The sequence below is a fragment of the Chinchilla lanigera genome, unplaced genomic scaffold (assembly GCF_000276665.1).
Source record: "Chinchilla lanigera isolate Chin_1 unplaced genomic scaffold, ChiLan1.0 scaffold00022, whole genome shotgun sequence".
In the NCBI taxonomy this organism is placed as follows: Eukaryota; Metazoa; Chordata; class Mammalia; order Rodentia; family Chinchillidae; genus Chinchilla; species Chinchilla lanigera.
The window spans coordinates 25,707,739-25,724,103 of NW_004955423.1; the positions used below are offsets into that span (position 1 = coordinate 25,707,739).

The 16,365-nt window shown below is 53.4% G+C and overlaps 1 protein-coding gene across 3 annotated transcripts in view; it reads right to left on the bottom strand.

Moving 5' to 3' along the window:
• The window catches only part of Cachd1 (cache domain containing 1), a 143,529-nt gene that overhangs the window by 32,343 nt on the left and 94,821 nt on the right, over positions 1-16,365 (bottom strand). For all 3 annotated transcript variants that reach the window (XM_013514449.1, XM_013514450.1, XM_013514451.1), the window contains 4 exons: positions 13,305-13,449; positions 11,997-12,213; positions 8,305-8,454; positions 3,876-4,109 (listed from right to left, as the gene is read on the bottom strand). In XM_013514449.1, the coding sequence (XP_013369903.1) occupies positions 3,876-4,109; positions 8,305-8,454; positions 11,997-12,213; positions 13,305-13,449 (746 nt within the window). The remainder of the gene's footprint in view (positions 1-3,875; positions 4,110-8,304; positions 8,455-11,996; positions 12,214-13,304; positions 13,450-16,365) is intronic.

Consider the following 16,365-nt stretch of genomic DNA (forward strand, 5'->3'; position numbering starts at 1 on the left):
GTAAAACAATAACCATTGATAATTTCCTACCACTTTGTCTGTAATTTGGTAAGCCCTCCTTATTACTATGTTATCCTTCTTTTACTCTTTAACATAAAACAAAAACAAAAACAAAAACAAAAACAAAAATCACACCCAGCAGAACAGCAGCTCCTAAAAATATAACACTATGTCCTCGTCCACCTTATTCACCGGATCTGGCACCGTGTGACTTCCAGTTCCTCCCCAAAGTAAAAAATGACCATGAGAGGGAAATGGCAGGATTTTGAATGGATTCAGGGCATTGAGGCAGCCAGGACAGCGCAGCTAAAGACCGTCAGGAGAGAGGACACCAGAGCTGCTGCAGGAAGTGCCAAGGACGACGGGATGGGTGTGTGTGGACAGAAGGGGGAGGACTGTGAGGCAGATTAACAGCAATGTGTCTGTTACTGGAATAAATTCTCGTTTAAACATTCCCCGTGTTTGTGATCACCATCCTCGCACTGTAGGTGAGCTAGAGTGAGAGGTGAATAGACTCCTTCAGCAACTCAGTGTCCTGCAGTTAATTTTAATTCAAAACAGAGGCCACAGGATAAGGACTCGGAGAATCTGAGGTCTCCTCCACCTGGTGACACTGGCCAGGACTTCTCTGAGCCCTTCCTACCCTTTTGTTAAAGGAGACAGTGGCAAGTGCTTCCTAGTTTCTAGAAGGGTCTAGATCAAGAGAGCCTGTGGAAAGGAATTCCTCACAGCACTGTTCATCTAAACCACTGATGCACCCTCTCAAACCTTGCAAAGACAGAAGGAGCATTTTAGAAAGGGACACAGCCCACCACAAGGAGCTTGGAGGTTTCCGAAGTTCCTCAAGCATGTCCAGGTGGGCCAGGCATCCCACTTTTGGGGCGAGGGCTGGAGACTGAGCATGTCCAGCTTTGTGAGTCTTGGGTGCACACTCCTTTTCATTTTTGGTAACAATTTCATCAAAATGCATAACCACATTAGCTCACGGGCCATAAAAAGCACCGGGGCCCTGAGGAACAGGAAGAGAATGCACAAGAGTGCGAGGGTGCGGCCTGAGCACCGCACATGCGGGGTCCCCGGGCCACCCCGATGACTGAGGCTCTGCAGGGACCAGACGTGGGCTGAGGCGAACAGCCCCCAACAGCGTTCCTATCTTGGGCTGCAGACACAGACGGGGAGCGTCTCTCTCCAGCTGGACCTGTGCTCCCTGCACTGGCGGCTGCTCAGAAAGCCCTTCCTCCACAGCGCCTGAGATGCATTGGACTTTCTACCTCAGCAGCCTGAGGAAGTGGGAACCACACTGAGAGTCTATTACCAGTCATGCACTGGGGTCCTTTCTAGTTTTAAGAGCGTTCTCTACGCTTTAAATCCCTGGAAAGTAACACACACTTAAGAAGCTTCTGAGAACGCGTTTTGCAGGTTTTTGCTCAGGTCTCCCTGGGTGAATGGGCTGCAAGTGAGAGGTCCCCTGAATCGGCACTGTGAATGGTGCCCTGAAGCGGCCACATTTCTCCCGGCCTTTGAGAAGATCATGTTCTTTCTGCTGCAGCTCGGGAACAGCACCAGGGCCCCTGTTCACCAGGCAAGTGCTCCACACCTGAGTGGCACCCTCACCCTGACGAAAGCCATTTTCCTAGCTGAGTAAAGCACAACTGAAATACTCCAGGACCAAGATACATCCTCGTTTTGAACTTCTGTTCTCTGGACATGTTGAGGAGAAAGTCTTAAAAACAAAAAACAAAAAACAAAAAACACTCCAACCTCTCCACTACCAACTCAGACAGAAAACTCTTGATCCTGCTGTGGTAAATGGCTGTGAGTTCCTGCCCCACAGACAGAATCCTTAAACACTCTGCCTAAAGCACACAGGTTTGCTTTTTGACAGAAATAAATGCCCAGCACATGACACTTTAACCTGTGGTAGCTTTGAGTCAGAGCTGGGTGAACATGAGCCTCCTCACGCTGCCGCCTCATGTCATGGAGGTAGAGGGTGTGTCCCCCATACTTCCAGGGGCTGGAAACACAGAATGAAGACACATGGAATCAGGAGAATTCCAAGCATCTTTAAAGCAAGGACCGAAGCCTGCTGCACAGGATGTGGAAACCAGGCTCTGATGGCTAGTGTTTGGACACCACTGGCCAACAGGCCATCTCAGCTTTGCACATAATTTGGCTTAAAGCCTTTGGGGGTAGCTCTCTGGTCGCAGAGGTGACATTTAGAAAGGGCTTTGCTCTCCCTAATAACAGCAGACATCAGCTGTTTAATCCCAACTTTCTGCTGGGCCGGGTTTCGGCACCGTACTTGCAGGATTTCCCATCTTTCCCTTGTCAGACACGAGATGCGTGCCTTACCCATCTCTGCGGGGCACACTGTGGACTGATTAATGTAGAAAAACTCACCTGAATTTGGACTATGACGTTTTTATTGGGCTGGAAAATAAACTTATTTAAAGGTGGGAATTCTGATTCTATGCACACCTGCAGACCCTATCAGGGAGAGGAACGATAAAATGCTGAGTTGTGGAGCAGCTGCCCTATTTCTTCTTTACAGAAGAATATATTTACCTGTTTCCAGAAAACACATTCCCTCTGGGCTTGTTACTCTTTATATAAGTTTGTTTGAATACCCGTGTTTGTGAGAGCTCCTGTTAATTGAACATACAAATGAAGCGCTAAACTGCGGTGCTGCAGTCGGGTCGCCAGTCCACTCGCCAAGGTGGGGGGCAGGGTCAGTGGAACATGAGGAAGAAAGGAATGAGATGGTGAGTTCACTGGGAATGTGCTGCTCGCCAGGTACCCACAGCCACTTGACAGCCGCGATTGCATCTAATCTTCGTAACTCTCTTGTGGGAAAGAAATCTATTTCCCATTTTTTAGGTCAGTTGGGCCTGGGAGGGTTAAGCACTTTTCCCGACATCACATTCTGGGTACCAGGATGGTGACGCTGGTAACAGTGATGATGACAAAGGTAACATATTAAAGAATAAAAGGACAGCAGTAGGCACACTGTCGGATTAAGGATGCCTGTTGTAAAAATGTTGTTATATGTGATTTAATTAACCCTAAACCCTTGGAAGATTTTCTACACTGTTTGACAGACAACCAAATAGAGAATTAATAAGATTACAATTCACCAGAGACAACAACCTGGGCAAAAGAAGGGGTGTGAGAGCTCCTCGATGCCAGGCTGCTTGGGGGCACCCTGCCTTTGAGGAGGGACCCTCAGGCCGCCTGAGCCTTATTTTCCACTTGGGATGCAAAGCCACTGTTATGGCTTATGTCTGTGTGTCCCCTCCAAAGCCTCATGCGACCATGGGACAGGCTATTAGAGTTGAATGATTGTGGGTGTGAGAGCTACACCTGCCCTGGGGTGGATAGCTTGCATATGTAAGGGAGAGGAAAAGAGTGCTTGAGGCCATTCCTCCCCCATTCCGCCCTGGTGTATGGTGGTTGCTTTGCTGTGTTCTGCCGCCCTGAGCTGTAGCTCTCTGCCATGTGCCACTCTGCTTTATAATCCGCCAAATACGGACTGAAACCTCCACGAACTGTAAGCAAAATAAACCTTTCCTTCCTTAATTTTGGGCGTCAGGCATTTTGTCCCAGCAGTGAGAAAAAAAGTAACCAAGACAGTCACCCATGGGTCCCAACTGACTGAATGTGGACACCAGCAAACCCTCAGAAGCTTCGCCCCTAAAGCCCCAGTGTGCCCGCTGTGGCCAGGGCAACTGGAAGGATGGGTGGGGACTTCTGCTCTTCAATGTGATGTTACTGGTTAGAGGGCGGAGGGCACCGCAGCCTAGGCCGGGAGAGCGGCCCCATCTCTGTGGCTTCGTTTCTTCCCCTGCTCAGCAGGAAGCGTCCTCCAATTCACTCACCATCTCCCATCTCATCGGAGAAGGGCAGGCTGAAGACAGCCTCGTCGATCATGCGGTTGGGCAGGTTGGTGTAGAACCGGCCGACCGTGGTCTCCAGGTTGCTCAGCTGGTTCAGCACCATCATGCTGCCCTTCGTCACAGGCAAGGCGCTGCGGTCGGGCACGCCGTACTTCCCTGAGTTCTGCTCAGCCAGGTCCCGCAGGAACGCCAGCTCCTTCAGGCCAGTCACCCCATCTGAAAGCAGAGCAAGGGAGACCACAGGAGCAGATGGTTAGGTGTACACGGCTCACCATTCCAACCCCACCCTGCACAGACGAAGTCCCACACGCCCAGGGCCTCCAGGGACTGCAGGGGCAACGCGAGCTTGGGACACAGACTGCACTTCCTGCGAGAGGAACAGACCAAGGCACCGTCTGTCTCACAACGGGGAGGGAAAGGGAGTCTTCAAAAGGCAACGATGAAAGACACTCGGGTGAGTAAAGCAGCCGCATCTGGTAAGGCTGTGTTCTCCCCAAAAAGTTTAATTAAAAGATTTGAATTCCTTTGCTGCATTTAATATGTGAAAGCAAAAGTACTGGTTCACAGGCCTGCATTTAATTTAAAGTAGTAGATGAAAAAAAAGAAAAAAAAGGAAAGTAGCAGATGAAACTGTAACAGTTTTAAGGACAGAAGTTTACTGTTTCAGTCCTTCTTTGCTTGTAAAACCACTAGCCAGAGTCTCATGAAACTAAATGAAAGAATTATGGTTTGCGTTTAGTGATGGTCCAAACCCCATTTCTTTAAACTCATTTTAATTACAAATGTTTCCACCCTTTGCATTGTTAGGGTAACACTGAATTTGATTTACTTAATGTATATTTTTATATTTGGGGGGCTTTGAAAACTTCATAAAAGATTTAGGCAGACTGGTATGCACTGTTCTATGACATCTGTAATCTATAGTACAAAAATAATTTAATAAACCATCGTTTAAAGTTCAATATTGTTGGAACACAGTCAAAAGGATTAGTAACTGATCTCATATGGGTTCCACTGTAAACAAATTCAAATGACTTTAGTCACTGCTGAGATCCTACCATTGCATTTTAAAAAGTTTTGGCCTCATATTCTTGAAGATTAAGGGCCAACCACGACATGATCTGACGTTAAAAAGACTCGTCTTCGTGGCTCACCGAGCATATGCATTTTTTTTTTTTTTTTAATTTTTCTCCGGTACCAGGAACCGAACTCATGACCTTGCGCTTGCCAGGCAGGCGCTTTGCCGCTGAGCTAAATCCCCAGCCCTGAGCATACGCATTTTTGACCTTTCTACAAAGGTACACATTTGCACCATCGGAAATCCGTTTCTCAAGCAGAGGCAGAATTTAATGGTTATGCTTTCCTTCTTCAAACACTGCAGTTAGATAAACTTGGGTGTTACTCCTCTCGGCAGTGCTGAAGAAATGGAGCAATACCCGGGCTGGGAAGTGAGAATCAGACCCCTGCCCTCTCTGCCTAGTGTAGTGCCAAGGTAGCAAGGTCAGGGTGTCTGCGGCAGACCACAGCCAGACAAGACCGATCCCTGACCTCACACCCTGGAGAGGCGGCGGAGAATCAAAGCAGGTGACCACTCTGGCAATGAGTGCATTTCCTGTCTTGGCCAGGTTTACTACTTGGCTCTCTCAACATGCGGAGTGATGAGTGAAAGTATCTGGGAGGCAAAGCTGAGCAGTACAGGACAAAAGGTTACAAAGTACTGTGCTTCCTGGTCACTCTGCTGAGACACATGATGTGGGGTGGCTGCGGAGTTGGGGCGGCCGGTAGGTAAGAGTGCTGGGCTGTCTACGGTCAACGGTCATGCCAGGCATGACTTCGCCCAGAGCTCTCCTGGGCATATGTATCCAAGGTCAAGACACCAAAGGTCAAGCACTGCAAGGCTGGAAGGTGAGGGACGAGGACCCGCCTGTCCAGCTCACTGGGATCTTCTCTCTCCCAGCCTTCAGACCTTGCTGTGAGCACCAACTTGCTGACTATACTGTCTCTGTGTTGTGTCTTCATAGAGCTCGCCCATTCTGGGTCTTTCTTTTCCAGATTCTCCCAGAGACCGTACATTCGATCTGATGATAAACTCTCTATCCCAAAATTCGAGTGGTTCTGCTCCCCTGCCTCAAGCCCGAGTCACCTGGCTAGTGTCTGGGGAATGTGTCCTCCCTCGTGAGCAGGAAATGGAACTCACTCCCTAGTGAGTTTCCCTGTGAAATGAGGGAGAGTGAGCCGGGAAATGCGGCCAGGGAAGAGTGGGAGGATGGCAGACAATAGTGGTTTTAAGGTGCCGGATCAATTGGCACCACAAATGCACGGGAGCCTCCGGAGGGAGAACTCGGCAGAGCGAGGGGACAGGTGACAGCAGGAAACTTTCCATGCAGTCTGTCACCGGACTGTCACATCTCGTGGAGGAGAAGAACCATGGCTGCCTCCAGGCCTCCTCATGCCTGACATGTTCTGTCCATCTGGTGCGTCTGTCTGCAGCTTGAGGACAGAGACCTTGCATCAGGCAGCCCTAAAACCTCAGTGTGGTGGGCGCTGTAGGTGTCCGTGGAATTCTTTCCTTCCTTCCTCCATGTGTGAGTGAAGGGAGCTGAATCACAGGAGAAAAGAGCAACCTGCAGCCAGGGACGACCCTGACGGGTGTGTGGCTGGCGAAGGAGTCGTCAGGGAGTGCAGCGGTGCAGGCTCAGTCCCGTGCCAGGCGCTCAGGACACAAAGACGACGAAGACATGTTTGCTGCCGGCTGGCGGGGTGCATGCTCGCAGGGAAGGTGGAGGGCCAAGGAAGGGAGGACATCACACGGGTGCCCCAGGCAGCTCGGTGGAAGACGTGGTCATCAGACAGAGGCACAAGTGGGGACGGAGCCGGGCAGAGAGCTGGCCCTGGAGAGCGAGGGTCCCCCACCCTGAGCCGTGCTGCTGGAGACGGGAAACCGCAGCTTCTTTCTCTCCCCCAGCTGGCTGTGAAGTCCTGGTATTTTCCACGTTCCTTGTTAACGATGTCTGAGACACATCCCACAGCGCGGGATGTTTCAGTCCCCAGCTCTGCGTGACAGGGATCTCAGCATGCTCACTGCAAGGGAACAACTGGCTAAGCCGCACTGCTGGAGACGCAGGTGGGGCTTCTGGCGCGGACAGCAGAGCCTGGGGCCAGCGGGAAACAGGAGGCAGAGCGTGGGCCTTGGACAGCGAGATCCCAGAGCCCAGGTCCCTCCCAACAGGGCTTGAGCAGGAACTGGAGGGCCGTGCCTGGGATCTGCATCTGAAAGCTCTCCTCAAACATCCTTAGCACAGGAAAATGAAGAACCGCAGCCTTATATCCCGGGCTGCGCACGGAGACGGGTGAGTGAGGAAGGGAGGAAAGCGGCAGAGGCAGGAAAGACTGTGGCGTTGATGTGGTCCCTGGGGCCTGAGGGCGATGTCGAAGAGAAGAGGGCTGTGTGGGTCGGGGAGACGTGTCCAGCACCACATGGGCAGTCAGGTGGGTACCGACTGAGGGCAGTCTGACAGTAGGGGGAATGGCAGCGTTTCTGTGAATTTACCAGTTTGCTAAACCTGTTCAGCACAGTGGCATTTAAACAGTATTACAAGAAGGGAAATGGCTTAGTACTCAGGTCGGGGATGGGGTGACTGTGCTTACAGAAGGTATCGAACAAAAAAAAGAACTGTGACGCGTTGCGTGCACGCCCGAGGCCCTGTGATGTGCCACAGGCGTGGACTGATGAAATAAAAACTTGGAGAAACGATACACAGGCGGTGTGATGGACCGGCTCTGCACGCGTGTGGATGCCCTGTGCTCTGTATGCGTGTCCCACGCTCGCGTGAATGTCACTGCAGTGCACGACCATGTTTCCACTGGGAAAGCTTCAGGCAGAGTCCAGGGCTGCACTGTCATTTACAACGCCGTCATTGTTTCCAATTAAAAAGTTTAAATGAGAAAAGTGCTGTTGCTTAACAGCGACACCGTGGATTTTAAGGAGCACCTGGCCAGGGCTGCCCCACGCGTGCTGAGCGCTGTGGCTGACCCGCTCCGCCCTGCAGAGGCGCTGGAGCGAAGGTGACCATCACCGCATTGGTGACAGGAAAGAACCCAGGCCTGAGTCCTGCCTCGTGCAGCTGGAACCTGGTTCACAACCTCCACACGGTACAGAAACCTAGATGCCTGGGCTGTGACGGAGAAGGGAGAAAGGGCAGAGGCATGCACATCTGGAGGGGCACAGATGTGGAGGAGGTCGGGGACGAGCAGCAGCTGGATGAGGGGAGGCTCACCCACGAGGCCCTGACAGCCGGAGGAGCCCGCTGCCTCCCTGACAGCCTTCATCAGAGCACACTTAGCGTCTCTTTTCTGTTTACCAAGCGGGGGGATGTTTCATCTGAAGGAAGGACCTCGAAACGCCGCCTACCGTTCATGAGGGCGTAGGTGAGAATCATCACGGAGTTGTTCAGGAAGCTGTTTTCTTCATTGATGACTCGCAGAGTTGCCTTCTTATCTTGCTCCGGGGAGTCCTTCGATGTGATGCCGGCTGACAGGTAGATGATGACCATGTCCGTGTCTAAACAAAAACACACGCACCGGTTACGCGGGGTTCGGGCTGGAGGTGGCCGACTGCCCCGCCCATGGCCCCCACTGGCCTAAGCACCTCATTTAAGCTTCCGACCACAAGAAAACAAACCAATGAATAAACCTGTCCCACTCCCTGGGGGCGCACCCCGAGACTGATGTGACAAACCACACCTTCACCCAAAGGTATCTTGTGCCACCAACTCCTGGACATCCTGGAGTGCCCTTGGGGCTTCTCACCGGCCCTGATTCTGGACACAGAAGGCTGTCACCCTTAGGGTGAGCTGTTCTTGGGGTGTGGGGCCAGGCCGGCAAGGCACATGGGCCCCTTCACCAGCCAAGCGTCAGCACGCACCTCTGAGAGCTCTGTCCTGAGCCCAGCGCGCCCTCTCCCTGTGCGCAGAGCAATCTGGGTTATCTTTCCACCTTCCCTCATCAGAGCCATCAAAACGTGGTCTGGCTCTTGTTCTCACTCAGCTGGCTCTTCTCGGTCACCGCTTAGCAGTCAGCCAGGCCCCCTCGCTTCCTTGGCTACCAAAGGTCTTCCCGCCTGTCACCCTCTCAAACGCAGAACCAACAACCCAAAGGATGGACAGCACTGCGACGGCGGACCCGGGCCAGGGCTGGAGCCTGCGCTGGACAGAGCTGTAGATTTGGGGGTGGATGCAGAGCTACGGTGATTCATGCTGGGGAACCTCTGATTATGTGGTTTCTCATGGGGGGCAGGCGCCCCATAGCCACGCTCAGGCAAATCCTCGCACCATCCCCAAAGGGAAGGGCTGGCTCCTGCGGGTAACCTCACCCGCGACACTGAAAGCAGCCTGGTACACAGTAGGTGCTGGATAACTGCCTGCGGCCTGACCAGAAACAGCAATGCAGATGTGAGCTCCAACGAGGGACACAGGTGCCCACCCTGCTCTTGCCAGGCCGCTGGGGTCCCTGGCATCTTGGCCTTGGGGTCAACTTGGGATGCATGGGACTCTGCTCTGGCCTTGGCGAAGGAGAAATTGTGTTGGAGGGAGAACAGCACAGAACACTCGTGGAGTCTGGGGTCTTGTAACCACCCCGGGGGATGGACCAGGACAGCAGATCTGGAGAGATCCCTTAACTTACTCACGCCCACAAGCTTTGAGACATTTCGGGGGAATCACTGCAGAATCCAAAACCCACACACTTAGTGAGGCAGCAGGGAAGAATCTGGTTTGGGAGCGCCCAAGAGCGCCCACTTTCACTCTCAGACAGTGAAAATGCACTCCTTCCTCCTTGCTTTTTTCAGTACTGCAGGTTGAACCCAGGCGCCTTTTCAAGCTCCTAATCGTTGAGCTGCTTCCCCAGCCCTCTTCCTGTACTCTGAGACAGCTAAGTTGCCCAGGCTGGCTGCGAATTTCCAACACTCCTGCCTCAGTCTCCCTGTTAGCTGGGATTACAGGTGTGCACCACCACACGGGCCTGAAGAGTTTCTTTATGCAAACTGACTGGGGTTCTCTGTTCTCTGAACTTTCAGAAGCAGCTGTAAAGTGGCGGATGCCGAGCTGAACCTTAGGAACATACAACTTGGCCAAAAACGCCTTCTGTGCTGCGCATTTCCAAAGCTACATCATGAAAATTTGCCCAAGCCTTGCATGGTCCAGCTTCTTGCCCTGTTTTTGTTTGCCAATATTAATGAAAGAAAGGCAGCCGGGCGTGGTAGCGCACGTCTGTCATCCCAGCACTCAAGAGTCTGAGGCAAGAGGATCACTGCGAGCTCAAGGCCAACCTGAACTGCACAGAGAAACCCTGTCTCAAAAACACCACAAAGACCAAAAAAATAGAGCCCCAGAGGAGAACGGCCTCTATCACACCAGGTTTGTGCGGCACTCGGGAGAGGAAGGCATTTAATGAGGTCTCTGTTCAATTGAGACGACCATTAATATTTGAGAATCAGGGGTTTCACACTAAAATCAGACTTCTGGCTCCTCTTGAATCGGAAGATCTGGAAGGGAGCGACGGCGTCCTGCATGCAACAGAGAGAAGGCACCCGGCTTGCATGGCCCACCGCAGACATCGGGTCTTGCATCTACCTGGCGGGCCCTTCACACCGTTATCCAGACAGACAATAAACAAAACTGGACAGACGGCCTGATACCCAAGGGTCAGGAAAGAAGGACACCCCCAGGGAGAGGCCGGCAGAAAATGGCACAGACAAACTGCCCTTCCGACCTGAATATGGGGAGGCCAGCCCTGCCGCCAGCCTTGCTGATCTGGGGTGCCTGGGCACACAGTCACCCTGTCACGCTGGCCTGTGTGGCGCTGCCACTTGCCAAGACCTCAGCGAGGCCCAGGGAGGACACAGAGGCCGTGAGCCGAGAGCACAGCACCCTTTCCGCCAGGCCATAAACCGAGGCACGCCATGGGACGCGGCAAGCGGATCACTCCTGGGGCCGTGTGCGCGCTGGCAGATGTGACGAGCGCCACTACGTGGTTGGCTATGGGCTAATCCCTCGGGATGGGAACCCGCTCCATTCATAAAGGACTGCAGCCCTGGTCTCATCCTTGAGCCTGGAAACGGGGGCCGTGCCTTCCTGGAAGTCAGGGTCGAGGCAGGAGCGCGCTTCCCTGGCTGGCCTTGAACAGCAAACCCCCGGGAGTTTGAGGGTTGTGAGGGGTGCACCCCAACAACACACACGTGGGCACAGAGGCCGGGACTCCCGATGCGTGGGAACCACGAAATAATAAACATACTTCTTTAAGCTGCCAAGTTGTGGTCTGTTTTTACAAAGACAAAACTAACAGCCATCTCTCTCCCCCCACGGCGACAGTAATTCCACTCCTCCTTCCTTCGAGGCCGGGTGTGCCAGCCCTGCGCTGCTTGAGGGTGGCGCCACCTCAGCCGAGACGCAGACGCACACAGGAGCGTAGACGTGTATCCCCTAAATGTATCTCCACGGGACACACTCACAACTCCACAACAAGGAAAAACGCTACACAGATTTTCGAATATAAAGGAGAAAACGAAATCGATTCTTTGCCGTCCTTTCAAAGCATGAGTCCTATTTCAGATACGCTTGCCTCTCCTTTTGCATGCATCCTAATTCCAGATTTCTTTAATACATGAAAATTAAATTAGTGTGCCTTTGTACACTGGGGGCCCCGCTCAGCCGTGACAGCTGGCGGGACAGGATCAAGGCAAGCATTCCCTCGCCCCCTGAGCAGGCATCTACCCTGTCCAAGCCGGTGATTAACATTAAAAAGGATGCGTTAGTCCCCGGGGGAATGAACTGGGGTTCATTCCTCACCGGCGGGCAGGAGCGCAGGCTCTGCCAGTCTAGATACACGCAACTAACCGGCGAGTGACCAGCGAGTCATGTGCAAGGAACCAAGCCTGACAGGGAGAGATGACAAAGGCTGGTAAGATCCGGGAGGGAGCACCTCGGAGAGAGCACGGGGACTCGCTCCCAGATCACCTCCTGAGCGCTCTCCATCAGCTCGGCAGTGAGCGGCACCCCTCCTTCCCTCTCTCTTGCGTTTCTGAGCCCAGACAGGGACTGTACCTACTTGCTTGGAACCTGGTGTTGTTGTTCGTGCTGCGGATCAGCTGGAATGCCTTCTGGAACCCTGCCGCGTGCTGTGTGGGGCTGTCCGAGGCCTTCACACCGCTGACGAAGGTGGACATCTTCCTTTTCGTCTCACTGGTGGCCGGGGACAGGAAGGTTTTGTAGCACTGGTCCAGAGAGCAGGTCCTGACAGTGTCTGCCACGGTCAACATGGAAATCTGCAGGGAGGCAGATAACAACAGCAAAACTTGTTACCCCATCATTTCTAGGTGTTTTTTTTTTTTTCAGAGATGGGATCTTACTATGTTGGCAGGCTCCTGGACTCCTGGGCTCAAGCAATCCTCCTGCCTCAGCCTCCCAAGTAGTTGTAACTACAGGTGTGTGCCAGCACCGCCAATCAGGATTTTTACGCAACATAAGACATCAACTACTGAGAAGACTCTAGGATGCTACCTGAACTTAAAAAAACAAGCACAAGGAGGCATCCATCTATCAAATGAAAAAGGTGTATGTGTAAGGGGAGGGCACTGTTGTGTCTGGTTTTTGTTCCAGAATAAGGTAGCAACACAGCACTCACGTTAAGGAACACCAGCAAACATCACTAAAAAAGAACAGCAACAAATTCATGCAGAAAAAACCTTAGCAAGAACTTGGCTTTCAAACTGGAAGCGGCTGTGAATGTAGGGCGTGCCCGTGTGTATGTGTGTACGCATTTTAAGCAACTAGATTAGTGAGACGGGGAAGCCAAAATGACAAAGTAGAACATATGCATGGGCTGCAGATGACCCTGAGCTTCACACAAGCCTCTGAGTGCACCCTGAGGTCAGTAACCCTGTCCCCACTTCGTCTCCAAAGACCCGATCCCCAGCTGCGTGCTCCTCTCCCGCTCAGCTTCCGCTGACAGAGACAGGGCTAAGAGAAGCCTAAACGGGCCGCAGGGCGTGCAGCCGCCGGCTGTAGTGGTGCTCATCACAGAAGAGATTTGTGGATGGACATTGCTTTCTCAGGTTAGGACAAAAACTAAACCACGTCTTTCCCCCCACCACGTTACCAATGAACTGAAGGAAATGCACAGGCACGGGCCACGTCAGGAGGCACACGCGTCCTGAGCGGGCACGGGTGACCTCGCCTGGGAACACTCTGGCACTGCCCCTGCGCTCTGGTAACCAGTACACCCTACCTGGCAACGCCGGGGTGTCAACTACTGCGCAACCGGGCGTTGCAATCTCAGGGGCCCATGCAGGCGTCGCCCTGCAGCACATCACTGTACATCACAGCCCTCAAGGAGGGGGCTCGGGGTGACAGTTACCTTGTCGTGCTCATCGATGGCGCTGAGGATGACCTGCGCGGCATCCTTGGCGATCTGCAACTGGGTGTCGGTGACTGAAGCCCCGTGGTCCAGGATCACGACGATGTGCTTGGACTGCGGCCGGACGGTGGACACGTAGATGGGTCTGCAGGGAGAGAGGCCCTGGTCAGTCCTGCTTTGGGGAAAGACTCCATGCACACAGCTGGGGATGTGGCGGTGTGTGCGGGCTGGCGCCTGTGTGTGGGGTGGGGAGGCCGGCACGGAGAAGCCAGGTGCATGGCCAGGTGCACGGCCTCAGCAGAGCAGTGCGCACCTGGGGGGCAGGCGGGCTCTCACGTTAAAGATGCACACACCTCTCTCTGGGAGGTTGGCTTCTTCTGTCATGGCAGTGCCGCCTTCCCTGAACCATCCTGAGGCAGGAAACAAGCCGGCAGCCCTGGGCAGCAGGGAGGGAGCTTTGTCCTGCCGCTGGATTCTCTGTGCACACTTGGGGGCAGGGTTGTGCTAGGACCCAGGAGTGCGTAGAGCGGCTCGAACACAGGCCTGGCCTCTCTCCCTGCAGAAGCGGCCCCTTTCCCCGAGGCAGTGCTGAACGCCAGCTAGCAGATGAGTCCACACCCGCGACGGCACTCTGCGGCCGGGGTGTCCCTTGCCAACACTAAGGAAAGGGGGTCGGGAAGCCCACTGAGCAGAAATGCCTCGTCCGGGTGGCCTCCTGCTCCCGCGTGGGCCGGGCATTTGTGAGATGTTTAATGAGAGCTCTGTGCAGTTTCGGACCTGGGACGCACTACGGGGTGGTTTAAGGAAGCAAATCAGCCTCGAGAGAAATCTCATCCACCGACCTCCCTCTACCACTGGACTATGGCATGGACACGGCAGCTGAGACACAAAACCCTGCGCAAAAATTGAGAACCACAGGCAAAGTACCAAAGAGTCTCAAACTCGGGCGCCTTCGCACCAACCGTTCTCAGGCCAAAAGTCCTAGGTGACTTCTAAAGAACGTGTCCCAGCTCGCCCGTCAGCGCACTGGACCAGCAGGGGACGGGGAGGAAACGAGGCTGGGAGAGGCGGCCACCGAGACGAGCGTGGAAGCGAGGACGTGGCCTCCTGACGCAGACCACCAGCTCGAAGGTGGGGCCATTTGGGTTCTCCAAGCCAGGGAAGAGGCTCCGCTTGTCTCTTCTCTTCTCTCTTCTCTTCCTTTCTCTTCTTTTTTTTTTCGTTTTGAGACAGGGTCTCGAGCTGTAGTTCAGGCTGGCCTTGAACTCACCACCTAACCCAGGCTGGCCTCCATCTCACAGCAATCCTCCTGCCTCAGCCTCCCGAGTACTGGGATTACAGGCATGCACTGCCATGCTCAGCTAGGATTTTCTTTAAAGGGACATCTTCCCTCCTTACTGAGAGCTCTCAAAGGTGAAAAGTGGGATGGGGTTAGCAGAATCACCCCAAGTTGTTATAAAGGGCTTTTGTAAGGTAAAGCCGAGAAGCCGGCTCCATTGCTGACCACCCTCAGCCAGGCTCTTGTTATGCTCAGAAACCCCCTGCACTGTGCCGAGGGCGGGCAGAGCCCTGAGAGGAGACGGGGGGACGGTAAAGAGCACGAGGTCTTTCAGCCGAGGGCAGGCAGCGCCAGGGTGCAGGGAGCCACACTTAGGCTGGAGATGCAGGGAACCTCCACACCAGAGCAGGCGGCTCGGAATGAGCCCTTCTCTCCTGCGTGGATGGTCGGCCAGCTGATCTTGTTCTTAGGAGCAACTGAGAGTCAGAGGACCTTTGGAGAAGCCAGCTAGAAGCCAAAGTCAGGACACCCGGGACTGGCTCCTAAACACACATGCCACACCAGTGTCTGTGCAGGGAAGGGAAGAAATCACACAATGGTTTTCTAAGAAAAGCAGATGTAGTTTCTGGAAAAACTCTTATCTTATGGCTAAATATCTTCTTATCTAAATCTTGTCTAAACCTCATCTACATGTCTCCCAAAATCCTCTGGAATGAGGAAGGTGACAGGTCACAGTGCCCATCAGTGGAGTCATCCAGGGAGCGTTCACTGCGGACTGCTGCAGGAGGCGGTCTGGCCCTGGCTGGCGGTGGTCACCGGGGTGACCGCCAGGGCTGCATTCCTGTCCCGGCTCCTCCCTTCTCTGCTTCCTTTCCCCCTTGAGCAGCTCTCCTCCGCCAGACCCCTCTGCCGTGTGGTTTCTGCCTGGAGCCGTGACCAGGACCAAAAGTGTGAGCCAAAGCAAACCTCTCCCTGACATGTGGGGATTTTGTCCCTGCGACGGAGAGTGATGAGGACAGCCTAGAATGAGTGCAAAGAAGCAGCAAAAGGAGCTGCAGTGACTGCTTCTTCAGACTCCAGAAAGTGGCCCAGAAAGTGGATATCTATCTTGCAGGGAACCAGATGTCCTGGCATTGAACACCTGATACCACCAACGGGCAAGTGTGGAGCTCAAAAGCAAAGCACTGGTTGCCCAGGTGTCCTGGAAGTTGACGAGCCTGGCCATGCAAATCATCCCCCGCACCTCCATGCAGGAGTGGGACGGAACAAATCTTTAACCCTGTGCCTTCTGAGCCTTTGAACTTCCAGGGTGGAAATCGGCATGGAAATTCATTATCATAGAGAGGGAAGCTGAGAATCATCTAATCCCACTGTAATTCATCACGATGTCACAATGTCATGTTCCCTGGCTGGATTTCAACAGACATTTTCAAAACACTCTCAGAACTTCAAACAAAGGGATTTTGTTAGTACAGGTCAATTCTCTAAGACTTGTTCAACAGTTGTTGCAAAGCTTGCAGCCTGATCATCTGCCCCACCCTGGATATCCAGGGTACCAAGTGCTGATCCACTTTAGAACAAGTGTAAGTCTCTGAACCTGCAGCTGTGAGGCAGGGTGGGACTGTGTGGAAATGGGGACTCTGGACTCCATAGATCCCCCGGGGTGTGTGTGCATGTGTGTAGGGGTAGGGATGGGTGTGCTCTGGGTATTGAACCCAGGTCCCCCCTCCTGCATGTTAGACAAGTGCTCTACCCCAAGCCCCCTCATGCAGATCATGTTAA